The 14241-nt window shown below is 38.7% G+C and overlaps 1 protein-coding gene across 2 annotated transcripts in view; it reads left to right on the forward strand.

Annotated features, from left to right (window-relative positions):
• Chst9 (carbohydrate sulfotransferase 9) overlaps positions 1–14241 on the forward strand; it is a 255132-nt gene that overhangs the window by 117546 nt on the left and 123345 nt on the right. For both annotated transcript variants that reach the window (XM_038331644.1, XM_038331643.1), the window contains one exon: positions 2594–2632. In XM_038331644.1, coding sequence (XP_038187572.1) covers positions 2594–2632 — 39 coding nt within the window. The remainder of the gene's footprint in view (positions 1–2593; positions 2633–14241) is intronic.

A 14241-nucleotide genomic window follows, 5' to 3' on the forward strand; every position in this document is an offset into this window, starting at 1 on the left:
TATACCAAAAGTTGTATTGCTGGGTCCTGAGGAAAGCTGTTTCCTAATTTTCTGAGAAATCACCATACTGATATCCAAAGGGGCTGTACCAGCTTGCACTCCCACCAGCAATGCAGGAGTGTTCCCAGCCTACAAATCACAATTCCAGAGAACCTAGACAACAGTGAGGACCCTAAGAGAGACATACGTGGATCTAATCTACTTGGGAAGTAGAAAAAGACAAGATCTCCTGAGTAAATTGGGAACATAGAGACCTTGGGAGAGGGTTGAAGGGGAGGGGAAAGACAGTGAGGGGAGCAGAGAAAAATGTAGAGCTAAATAAAATCAATAAAAAATCCATAAAAACACACTCACTTTGAACTTGGGATTTATTAAAATTCATTCTAGTAGAAGTTAAAGAATCTCCAAAGTCTTGCTATTTTACAAATATTGCTAAGTAAAGTTTTGCATAAAAAATTTTAATAAGTGCATGGAAATATTATACACTTGGGAGTACTAGATGCCTCATACTGTAGAAAACTTACAAAAGGTAACATACGCCTTCCTTGGTAACAAATGAGGCCTTTAAGTGGACTGTTCATGCTATTTGTCTGTTTGAATCATTGAAACAAATTGCAGCCAACAAATCTTCTGGAAATAGCCCAAATGAAAATAATTAATCAGTGTGCCAATTAAAGGAATTCTCCAATTTAGACATCTATAAGAGGGAAAACTATATATTTACTATCTTGTATTGCAGCAGTTTTTAAAAGCTATTATAAGGCCATGAAGAAGCGTTGGATAACTTTTACAAGTAGACTGGATGTGTAATATGACTTTATGATAATGGTCCAAGATGAAACACCGCTAGGTAACAAGAAAGTGACAGCTGGAGGAATGGCTCTCATTTACCAAGCTCAGACGGTGCTTCCACCTCCGCTCTGGTGTCCTTTCACCGTTATCCTGGGGCAAAGCTCCTTAGCAGAGCCTAGAAGCTTGTAGAAGTGTCCCATAGATTCTCATTAGCCTCACCTGTATCAGCTAGAGCGATTGCCCCCATCAAACCCATGTATATGCTGCAGAGATTCAGGAGTGAGAAACTTCACCCTCAGCTCCATCTTCCTCGTTGCTCCCCCAAATCTTCTGGCCCCTCTCGATTGAAACTGCTGCCTCCCACACAGATACCCTGTGATCGTGAGTGAACTTGATAGCTTTGGATGCTCTTGGAACCCCTACCCCAAATTTCCCAGAACTTTATTGTTTGTTCTCATATCAGCTTACCCTTGGTCTTTCAAGGATCTCTGTTGCTTCTGCTTTCTCATGGTCCCCCACACAACAGATATGTGGTGCTATGAATTCTTAGTTGTTGGCTTCAGCCTATATGTTTGGATCATCTGCCTTAACATTTAACCCTAAACTCACCTATCTGCAGAAGATGGACATGTCCTGCATCTATGATCTCAACCATTGATCTCTGCTAAGCCTCCTATTCCCATAACACTTCAAACTTAGTAAATCCACACAAAATTTCTCATTTCCCTACCTAGTCACTCCTGCAAGAGCATCGCCATATGCCGCAAGTCATCTCTGTAACATTGGCCTTGCCACCTGCCTTGCAACTCACCTTTTATAAGCCCTTGGGCTCTATTTTGATACTCTGTCTCCTCTGGCAGCCACTGCTTTCCACTCTCACAGTTCACTGTTTCGTTACCTACAGGATAAATTCTGAATAATGGCATTAGAGGACATGTCCCTAAACGAGTTCAAAACATTTTCCCTGGATGAATTGCATGAGTACACTTAGCCTACTCTGTTTCTGTTTGGTCCATCACTGTCTCAACTGTCCCAAAATCTGTGTACATCTAAGTAGCAAATCAAGCATCACTATCCCCATAGCTTCACAGGAATTCTATCCATTCTTGGCACAATTGTTTGATTTTCTTGTGTCATTCAGCATCCTACATCCTCTTACTGTGTATTTCATCTCATGTCAAATACCCTGTCCCATCTTTCAAGTATGTTGTTAGAGTTCATGGTTGGTCTTATTTTCTTCAACTTTCCACCATAATGTTTTAGATAGGAATTATTGCCTTTTAGGTTTTTTGTTGAGAAAAATATTTTATCAATAGACTCACTCAATCCTAGACTCTACATGCTACAATATCCACCTATCAGGCAAACTATAACCACTGGTTTAATAGTGGCATTACTGTTATAGGGTAGCCAAGAATTTCCTGACTAGATTTCAGGACTTGCATTTAGGAGAGAATTTATGCTTGCTATTCTAAACCTGGTTAAAATTCCATGACTAAGATGTCACGGGCCCTAGGTTGAACCTGCTATTGCTGTTTTTCTGGATGTTATTGAACTGCCTTCTTGCTAAAAGAATTTTAAAGCCCAACAGAGTATTTCTAACATGCTTACAGTTTTATTTTTACGAGGTGATTTGAAAACTTTTTATCCTTGACTTCTCTGAGCACTCATTACTCAGATAACACAGGGCATGGCTGAGAGATGGTGTTTCTGCTCTGACGTCACTGTTAACTGAGTCTTTATCCTAGTTTAATTATTAAATTCTCATGACCTTGCATTGTATCTTCTCTTCTCATTTCAGGGAGAATAGAGAGGAAAAGAGAACAAAAAGGAACATCAGGTAAGATGCCACTTAATTAGTTCCAGGTTCATTTTCTGCCTTTATTTACATCTTTTAAAATGTGACTGTAACTTAGCACTTATTTTCACAAAAGATTAATCATTTATGGTCCTTGACTTAATCAATACTAAATTAATTTAAAATAAGTTAATACACTTAGATTTTATTTTAACTTTTACATCAATCAGTTATATCTTGGTCATTTTCATTCAAAAGAAAATGAGGTGGAATAATAAATTTTTCATGATTACCTATCAAAAAGCAAGTCTTACTCCCAGCAATTTAGAAATATGGACATTTTCATAATTGTCAAACAGCTTATTTTCTCAAATGTCAATGAATCTCGGTTGTTTTTCTTAAAAAAACACTTCTATAAGTGATGTTTTTCAAGATTGTATTAAATATTTAACCAATAAGAGCCTTTGTATTTGGAAGGAATTGTTAATGTGTTTCCAATGATTACAGAATATAAGCTCCTCATGTCCCTAGAGGTGGCTGTTACTTGAGTCAATGCAGTTGCCTACATTATGGAGTCAATATTTGCTAACTAATACAAAATAAGCTTTTACATTTCCAAATTTTCTATACGTAGATTTTGGTTTAAAATCTTGGAGGAAGACAAATTTCATTCACTAAGTAAGCATTCATGTTAAGACGTTGGGACCATGAAATCCAGACCAACAACCATGTAGAGTGTTGATTTCGCTTATATATGTCTGTCCCTTCACAAATTTCAATAGCTATATTTCTTATTCTTACAGTCATTGAAAGCTGCCAATATAAAGATATACCTTCTTCCCACTGTGTGCATGTGTGCATCTGCTTGTGCATGTGTGTGTGTGTTGGCAGGTGTGATATGTTTTTCCAAGAAACTAGTATAGTCAATAGAAGATGGAGTCTACATGCTCATCTGAAGCTCAATGAACTACACAATTGCTCAACCCTTCTTCATCTTGCTAATATTAGCATTCATTTGGAATAAGTAGGTAACTGATTCACTCTCCCAGCTTCCCTTTGAAAACTTTTTGCATTTTCTTTTTCTGCCTCTTGAATATAAAATATGTGTGTATGTGTGTGTGTTTGTGTGTGTGTATGTGTGTTTGTGTGTGTGTGTCTGTGTGTGCGAATTCAAGGGTACACATGGTCTCTCAGAGCTGTGATCACCTCTGTTCTGGCCCTTGAGGGTAGGTTGTATGTGTTATTTCTGATGTATGGAAGTGGTGCTGTAAGTACAGCCTTCTTCATAAAAGAAACTGCCCAAGCCAAAGTATTGATACAGATTACTCCTTAAGTTCCTTCTATAATCACAGATTTAAAGTTCTGCGTGATCAAGGTGACACACAAACTTAACAACAGGGAATGGGTAGGGCCTGGGCTTTAGTCCTTTCTGTCACCGCCATCCTGACCATTCCTCACCAAGTGAAGAGCCATCCAGTTAAATGCAGTGTTCAACTTCTTAGTAAGATAGTCTCAATAAGTAGAAATCTGCAATTAAAGAATCTGGTTTGGTTTCGAGCCACCCAGACCTGAATCATCACACAAAATTATATTAATTACAACACTGTTTAGCCAACGGTTCAGGTGTATTCCTCTTATATATTAAATTAACCCACTTCTATTCATCTGTCTATTGCTACAAGGCTGTGGCTTATCAATAAGATTCTGGCATCTTTTTCCTTCGGTAGCTACATGGCATCTGCCTGATTCTGCCTTCTTTCTCCCTGAATTCAGTTTACTTTTCCTGCATACCTATATACTGCCCTAAAATAGGTCAAAGCAGCTTCTTCACAAACCAATGGTAGTACAACATATTCATAGCATACTGAGGGGAATCCCACATCTGAAATCAGTTTTAAAATGAACACACCTTTGTGAGGGAAAACCATCAGTAGGGTTCTGAGGAAATCCCACTTACCATGTGGCTAAGTCCATGGAATAAAAGATCAATTTTTTAGCCTAAGGGGATGGCTCAGTGGGTAGGAATGTTTGTTCTGCAGGGATGAAGACCCAAGATAGAATTCCCAAACCAGGCACGACTGTATGTACCTGTAATCCCAGCATGGCATGGGGTGGCAGATGAGCAAGTAAATAACTGGGGCTTACCAACCCACCATCCTAGACAAAAAAGATAGCTTCCAGTTCAGTGAGACCATGTCTCAAGATCAGCAGATGGAAAAATGATGGAGGAAGCCACCTGACAGCCTGCTCCTGCCTCTGCATGCATAACCTCACATCTATGCACCATTCACATGCTCACACGCACATACACACACAGAGAGACAGAGACAGAGACAGAGAGAGACAGAGAGACTGAGACAATGAGATAATGATTCAGTGGGTGAACGTGTTTGCCACTAAACCCACTGCCTGAGTTCAATCCCTAAGACCCAAAGGTAGAAAGAGGGAATTGGATTCCTGAAAATTGTCCACTGATTGTCCCCATGCACTGTAGCATGCAATTTCTAAACATACATAATCAAACAAGTATAATTTAAAATTTAATTATGAGATCTGTTTAGAGTTTGTCAGCATTCTGATTACAACTCAGCCTATGGTTTCATTTTGGATACTATTTTGTCTAAGCCAGGAAAGAAACTCACAAGAGCAATAAAAATTAGTATTATTCACTGCCATTTTTGAAAAAACAATTCAAAGTATGTATGTCCCTTGACACTAGCCTTGAAATCTCAGAACCTATTCATACAACATGGACATACAGACACACACACAATGCTATATTTGGCAATGTAGTGCTGTAAGAATACATGAACAAAATAAGAAGAGTACTTCATGAGGTTATTTATCTAGATGCCCCTGATTTTTCACTAATCCAGCTCTTTCACTGGGAATATAGAAAAAAATGGTCATTCTTATTTTATATAAAAAATCTACAGAGTATAAAATACTTATATTTTAAAAAGCTGCTTGTTTCAATGTTGTGTGTTATTGATATTAAAAAGCAATATAAGCATAAAATACTACTAAAAGTCCTGGTGTCCAGAAGTTTCTCATGAATTATAGTTCAGAAAATGTAACATCAGAGATTTGCTTCAGTGTAGATATGACTTCTGTTACATATAAATCATTTTCAACTTCCCCCTTTCAAATCCAGTCAACTATTAAGTAACGAGTAGAATGGAGCTATTGGAAGAGACAATGATTACAGTAAAACAAAATCACAGGCTAATCATTGATTACATTGGATCATCTCTAAAGGTAGGTACAGTTTGTTCATTCATATCCTGTTTTAAAAGTTGCTTGAAGATAGTGTTGGGTTTTTTTTCTCTGCCAAAAAGGTGAAATTTATTGTTGCAAATGGAGCAAATGCTGGACTATGTGTTTTGCAAGCTCAGTCCCTCACTGCCAACTTTATACTCAGTTTTGTGATCCATGGAAATGTTCCAACAACAACACTTCTGATTTGAAACACTGGCACAAACTTAATACACAGCCATTCTGGATTTTTAAAATTAGGTAGATAAATTATGGACAAAATCTTTTGTTTACATGCGAACAACAAGTTTTGATTCCTGTATGTTATTTGATAAATGCAGATTTTCAGGCAGCTCCACCTTTGTGGTGACTCTCCTGTACGCCATCCTTGGTGTGACTCTCCTATATGCTATCCTTGGTGTGCCGCTACTGAATGTTATTCTTGGTGTGACTTCTGTATGCCATCCTTGGCATGATTTTCCTGTATGCTAACCTTGGTGTGACTCCCCTGTATGCTATTCTTGGTGTGACTTTCCTGTATGCCATCCTTGGTGTGACTCTCCTGTATGCTATCCTTGGTGTGACTCTCCTGTATGCTATCCTTGGTGTGACTCTCCTGTATGCCATCCTTGGTTTTGTAGAAATTGCTAAGATTTCTACACAATATCAAACATTAAACCCTCAGGAACAAATATAAGCAATTTTAAAAACGTAAAATTAAAAAACTAGTCCTAGATTTATTAGTGACTGACACTGAGCCCTTGAAGCTAGCCATACATATACTTTTGACTAAACTATCATTTTTAAATCCCATTTATGTTTGGATGTCAATATTTTGGAATCCGTTCTGTGTTTCATTCTCACTTTCAGAACCATTATCCTAGTTCATGATTTATTAGCATCAAATTTGAAAATACCCATCACCTTAACACACATGATTTCTTTTATTTGTCTTTAATCTTGAGAATGTCACACATACAAAACCTGATCATAGCCATCTCCCCTTAACTCACCCATGTTACCCTCAACATGGCCCCTTCCCAACTTCACATCCTCTTTATTTATAACTGGCAAAGTTTACTCACTGCTACCATGTGTGTATAGGTGTGAAGCCATCCCTGATGCATGAGAAATCTACCAGTGGCAACACATTCAAAAAAGTTTGATTTCCCCCTTTCCAAGCAGCTATCAATCACCAATCGTTCCTCAGTAAGTTTGGAGACTGATTTCCTTGCCACCTCATCTAAAGAGAACTGTTTTGCTCATCCCTCTGCAAGCTCTCTCACCAAGACCATGAAGGTATCCTGGCATTGGCCTTAATGAAGTGTTTACACCAGGAAAGTTGACTGGTGCACTCTTGGTTCCAAGGCTGTGTGTATAAAAGCCTAGGTACTCACAACACTTAGCAAATCTGATGAAGTCTGGGTAACTTAGAACTTGAAGCCAGACTTGTGAATCATAGATAACCTAACCCAAGCTCCAAACTCTGACAGAATACATAACTGGTCTGTTTTTTCCCCTTCATATCTATTCCAAGTATCCAAGACTGATGCAAACAACACCCCAATGTTCATCTTTCTCCTAGCACTAAGATATCAATTTTCTGCTTTGATCGCCCAGACGACCCATTCCTAGAATATTTACTTTGTTCAGGCAACTTCCCTCCTGAACCAGTTTTCTGAACTGCATTTGTGTATCCTATTCTTTAAAAATTATCTGTGGGTTTATAGTTTGAGAACAGTATTTAGTGTTGAATGGAGTGGAAGACTTACACTTGAACTGTTTGTTCAGAAAGACCTGAAGTGTTTGTTTTTAAACAAACTTCATCTTCCAGAATCGAATTTATGATAGAGAATGAGTAATGACGCAGCTGTGTGGCGTTATTTTGTAAATCCCTTAAATTTCATCTCACAGCATCGCATTTAAAGAGTGTATTTATGCAAATTGAGCAAATATGAAATGATAAGTAGCTAATGTGGGAGAAATTGCCATGTCACGACACATAGCTGTCTATGAAAACATTTGTGAAGCCCACCCCCAACACACACACACACAATGCACACACACACACACACACAATGCACACACACACACACACACACACATGCACACACATTCACACACATAAACACACACACACACACACACATCCTGTCCCTAATTTGGATTGCTACTGTCATGGGGAGGACAGAACTTATTTTCATTCCACTGAGATTTTCATCATGACTTGTTTAGATGGCAGGGGAAGAATGTCATCAGCTACAAAACAAGAGGTTTCCCCATGAAGCCATATGCCTCTTTGACTAACTGAGAGAGTTTTGTCTGCATTGACTCCAAAGCACTTTATGTGTGTGTGTGTGTGTGTGTGTGTGTGTGATCTCTGTACCCTGAAAATAAAATCAAGTTTCTTAATTTGTGCTAACCAAAATTACTTTGAGCTTCAATTTTAAATTAAATAGAATTTAAAAAATAAAAACCTCTAAGGAATTTCCATTTAAAGTAGAGTAGAGCTCAAAAAAAATAAAAGACTTTCATGCCAAGTCTGGTTCACACCTGTCATCCCAGCAGTTGAGAAACTGAGGGAGGAAAAATGCCAGTTGGAGGCAAACCTGGGCTACATAGCAAGATACTGTTTTAATAAAACTAAAATAAAAATGAAATTAAAGCAAAGAAATACAAAAGGGACTTTAGGGGGCTAGACAGTCTTATCAAGGAAGCAGGGAGCCAACAGTTCTCAAGGAAATTGTACTGGGCTCTTGAACTCAGATAAGGAAGCTGTATCAAAGTGCATCTTCTTTGGATCTGTGTCTCAGTCAGTATATATATATATATGTGTATGTGTGTGTGTGTGTGTGTGTGTGACAATGAATAAGACTACATAATACACCCCCTTTTGTAAGGAATTGGCAAGGAGCATTCAAGGTAAACATGCATTTAGGTTAGTTAGAAGTGCTATTTACACAAAGACTGAAAACTGCCCACAGAATAAAACACCCACAATTCTTCAGCTTCCTCTACAAACCAATCTTAAGTTATAACTGATAACCGATTTTCCCACAGGGATAAAAATGAGGCTGTGTTTCTAAGCAAGAAACAGATGCCTGGCATTTTAAAAATACAAATTACAAACATTTTAATCAACAGTAGATGATATATTTGTATAATGCATAGTTTAAAATCTTTTAAAGTGAATGTGTGCCATTGGAACTGAGCGGCAAGAGAGAAATCAATCACACAAATTGTTCTGTTATGTCACAAAGAGTCCCCAGGTAAGAGGATTTGCAGAACAGCTGAGAAGCCAGGAGGCTCTCTGGAGACATAAACGCATGAAGCTTGCTCACCCCTGAAGAGGGGTTATGACTTAAGGGACAGCTGGGAAAATACTAAATAGGTTTAGTCTTATTGGGAGAGAAATGAGAGACTCTAGGGTAGAGGTGCCTATCGTGTAGGCAGATCCATGTTTAAGGGTTTCTTATAAGGCCCTAGACGGGTGGCATCCATCATGGGGACAGATCCACATTCACAGTCACTACCATCTGTTTACAGAACTGTCCACACCTGAAACATTGCTTGCTCAAAAATAACTCCTTATTCTCCTCTCTGCTTGCTCCAAGAAAATACCTATTCTCTTTATACATGTGTGAGGTGTGTGTGAGTGCATTGTGTGACTATGTGAGTGCATGTGTGAATGTGCGTGAGTGTCCATATTGTGAGGTGTGTGTGAGTGCATTGTGTGACTATGTGAGTGCATGTGTGAATGTGCGTGAGTGTCCATATTGTGAGTGTGTGAGAGTGTTTGTGTATGAGTTTCGATGTGTTGTGTGAAAGTGTTTGTGTGTGAGTGTCCTGAATGTGTGCTTGTGTGTGCATATGTAAGTGCCCTTGTGTGTTTGTGTGTATCTGTGGGTATGTGTGTGAGTGCATGTGTGCGTGTGTGTGTGTGTGTGTGTGTGTGTGCTGTCTTCACAAGAGTTTGCACTTGTGAGTGCTTACAAACATGCATGCAGAGACCAGAAAATGACAGGTGACTTTTTCAACCTCTACCTTGCTCGTCAGAGGGAAGTTCTCTAATTGGAGCCTGCTGTGCCAGGTACACTGGCTGGCAGTGAGATCACAGGATTCATCTCTGCCCCTTATCCATAGGGTGATAGTCACTCCCAGTTTGTAAGGGTGTGTTTGGGATTTGTGTTTGTGTCCTCTTGCTTTCACAACCAGTGCTTTCATCCACTAAACATCTGATCATTCTACTTTCTTTTTCTAAAAATTTGACTACTTTGAGTACTTCATATCAATTGAACTAAATAAAATAAGTATTTGTTTTACTCTGTTAAAATATGTTTGTATAGTAGGAATGGAGAGACGTTTCAGTAGGTGGTAGTGTGGAGAGATGTCTCAGTGGGTAATAGGGTGGAGAGATATCTCAGTGGGTAGTAGGATGGAGAGATGTCTCAGTGGGTGGTAGGATGGAGAGATGTTCCTGAGTTTCCCAGCACCTAGACAGTGGGTCACAACCATCTAAAATTAGACAATTCCATCTTCTGGTATGCAGACATCCATGTAAACAGAGAACTCATATACACAAGAAATCCATAAATAAATCTCTAAAAAAAGAATGCAGAATATATATTAAAATGTAACAAGTATAAAATTATCTATTTTATTATGACATTTTTATGCATGTATGTAAGACTTCATCTGTGTTTTTGTGATTGGCCTAATTTATAATGCCTTAAAGTATTATCCATCAGAATTTTCTTCCTTCTGAAGGTTGAATAATATTTATTGTACCTACATACTGCATTTAATTTATCCACATATAGAACACTGAGCTTTTGACTATGGTGAATAAGCTGTTGTGAGCATGGGTGTGTAAATGTCCTTCCATGTTCATGTTTTCAGGTTAGTATTATATACACCAAGCATCTGTAGCAAGTATCACATTGTACAAGATTCAACCTTAGGATTTAAGGCAAGATGGCTAATCTTCATTGTCTGCTTTACTGCTTTTGGACTTGCCTAAGAGGCACACTTACGGTATGACTTTGAGGAAATGTCTTGAGAAGTTTGATTGAAGTGGGAAGGCCCATAATAAGTCTGAGTGTCAATCAGTCATAGATTATGGCCCTGGACTTAATAAAAAGATAGACAGGAAGAAGTCAGCTGATGGTCAGCATTCTTCCTAACTAAGGGTGCAGTGTTATCAGATACCTCACACTCCAACCAGAGTGATTCCCAAAATCAAGAAACATATTGCCTCAATCATGAGCTACAATAAACTATTCCTTAATTAAATTTCCCACTTTAGGTACTTTTTTCAGTATAATAAGAAAAGTAACTAATACAAAGGTTGGTACCAAAAATGCACCGTTACTTTCTTCAAATATCTGACCATGAGGTTCAGAGGTCTTTGGAACTGGTTTGTAAAAGAAATGTGAAAAAGTTTAAAGATGTGAACTGGAAAAGCCCTAGAATTCTCTAAACAAAACTTAGTGGACTTCTCTTTCAGGAGTTCAGAGGACCAGAATTGCAAGAGAAACGTACATAGCAGAGGCGAGGCAGGGCCCATGTGATTTCAGAAGGGACTCTGGACTTTACTGGGAAATGGGCTACAGACCATTCATGTTATATTCAGGCAATAACTCCCTCTGCATTCTTCCAGTGCCCCAAAATTGTTAAAGGAGCTAAACTCAAAAGAGAAAACTAAATTACTTGGAAGAGGAAATTTCAATACAGAATAGCATACAGTCTATGAGATGGCTGCTGCTCGTTACTCTTAACCAGGTTTACAGTAAAAGAGAGCAGACGGTGGAGTGGAAAGGTATGAAAAACCAACATTTAGATTTGGATGGGAGTGTGGGGAAGGTCGAATATACAGGGATGTGTTTGGATAAACAGCTGTAATTATTAAAGATGTTGTTTCCTGAGGATAAAATATCACCCACTCAAGGCTCCAACGTTTGAAAATGCAAATTCACTTGAAAGGAGTCAGCCTAAGATAAGACTGACACCAAAGGGTTCTCATCCTTTGGAACAACATCCCTGGAACTGTTCTACCAGATTCGAACACTGAGACACACAGAAGCCACTAACACTATAGTAAAATAAAAGATTCCATTTTGACTTGGCAACAGAAATATCAAGATCACCCACATGATACTCATTTTACAACAATGAAATATACAAGAGTGAGAGATTCTGGAGACCTGCAACAATGTAATGTGTGATCAGGGTTGACTCCCTGAGAGCAGGCTCTGAGATGCCACACTGTGTGGTGGTAGTGAAGAATAATTCACAGTAGAAACCTCAACATACTGGAGAACCTAGGATCGAGGAGCATCGGAAGAAATCTGCAGCACATAGTAGAATCAACCCAAGACAGAGGCTGTGTGAGGTTTGCCAAGTCGACCTGGAAAGGTGGGGATACCCAAAGGCTTTTGGAGCCCAGATGATGTCACCAAAGGCTCCAGATCCTGGGCATGGAGCCTCGGGATTTAGTATTTGCCCTGATGGGTTTGGTCTTGTTTTGGCTTAAACTTTTCTTGGTATTTCACCTTCTCCTTTTCTTAGAGTGGAAATGTTTATTTCATGCCATAATAGTGCAACTTACTTTTCTGTTTCTTGTTATAGGGGCCTGCACAATTAAGAGGAGATGTTTTATGTTGGCCTTCTAAACCGTTATAGAAATTGTTTTAAAAAAATAACATGGACACTTTCAAAATTAGAATGAAAGCATTTTGTACTGTGAGATGACCATGATGCTAAAAGCCCATGGTGGGGCAGAATATTATTATTTAAAGTGACATGTTTGGGTAGCAAATTAACAAGGAGTTGACTTGTCAACTTTCAGAATCACCTAGGAGGCAGAGCTCTGAATATGGTTTAAGGTAATTTCCAGGAAGTTTAACTGGTCAGGCAAAGTCTACTTTGAAAACAAATAGTACCATTCAATAGGCTGAAGGCCCAGAATTAATGAGAAGGGGAGAAAAGGAAACCAAATGAGCACCTGTGCTTGTCTTTCTGGCTGTGACCGCGTGTGATCGTCTGCCTCACTCTCCCTTTGCTGTACCTCTCCTGCCTGATGGCATGGAGCCCCTCAAACCACGAGTTAAGATAAACCTTCTTCATTAGCTTGCTTTCATGGGTTATTCATCACTATTAGTAAAAATTCTACATGTAGCCCTAAATTTATAAAAATCCTCAAATTTCACAATTACTTGCTGATTTATTTTTTCTGTTGCTGCTGTTACTGTTTCTAACTCCCTCTCACTTCCTGCTAGACCAGTAATATCCAACAGCAATATAGAAACCATACAAACACACTTACATGGTTGAGTAGCTCCACCCCTCCCCAAAAAAAGTGTTTTTTAAAGGCTTAATTAATTTAATAGCATATTATTTGAGTTTGGATATTATTATGTTACCCTTATAGCCTATAATCAAGATAGATAGAACAGGTACCATAAACCTGTTTATTATAGTAAAACAATATAGATTATATGATGAGACAGTTAAGATCTAGATGTGGCAAGACAATACAGTTATAGTTGATGAGAAAATATTTTATATTGCTTTGTGTTTTTAGTTGAAATTAGAATTAATGTAGCCTTGGTTTCTAAGCTTCACTGGTCTTCTGTCAGTGCTGCTTTTGCATGTGCAGCTAATCATTTTCTTTAACATATTTATTGGCTTCAAATGCTTTCCTGGGACACTGGTGCAAGTCTTCCTAGACCTCTTATTTACATTTTTCATGGTTTCCAAACAGGCGCCCTGTGGGTGACTTTAACAGTTTCTGCTGCCAGTCAAGGTGTGATGCTTTTCCTCAGTGTTCACTAGAGTGGCTTCTGTGGGAATTGGGGGAAGAATCTAATAAAAATCCCTAGAAATGTTCTCAGTTGTGGACCCTTTCAGAACCTCTACAGAGTAACACCACTGCTGGACATGGTTCTGAACAGTGTGGCTCTGGGCTACTATCTCTGTGGAGGCAGAGATGAGGCTCTCAATCACCACTATGGCTTCTTTACTTAAAACTTAAGAAGAGGTTTGAACTGAATTTACTCAGGAAATACCTACTCAGTGTTCACTGTCTGCCTTGCTGGGTGACCCCATCAAGTAGCTTCCTTGGTCCAAGAGATCTTTCCACAAAGTTGATTCATAGAGTCTATTTGTTTGGTTCCCAAGTACCTTGAGGAACCACTGGCTCATTAAGAGCAGAAGCAAGTGGCTGTGTCAGTCATAAAGCTCGGAAAATGATCCTCGAGCTTCCTAAGAAAAGATATCCCTAAAACTGGTAGGATGAAATTACAAAGACAGATCACATGATATCCACACAAAGAGCATCACTCATGAGGAGGAAAGCAATACCTTACCCAGATGCACTTTAGAAGAGGTAAGAGATT

This window comes from Arvicola amphibius, chromosome 5 (assembly GCF_903992535.2).
Source record: "Arvicola amphibius chromosome 5, mArvAmp1.2, whole genome shotgun sequence".
Classification (NCBI taxonomy): Eukaryota; Metazoa; Chordata; class Mammalia; order Rodentia; family Cricetidae; genus Arvicola; species Arvicola amphibius.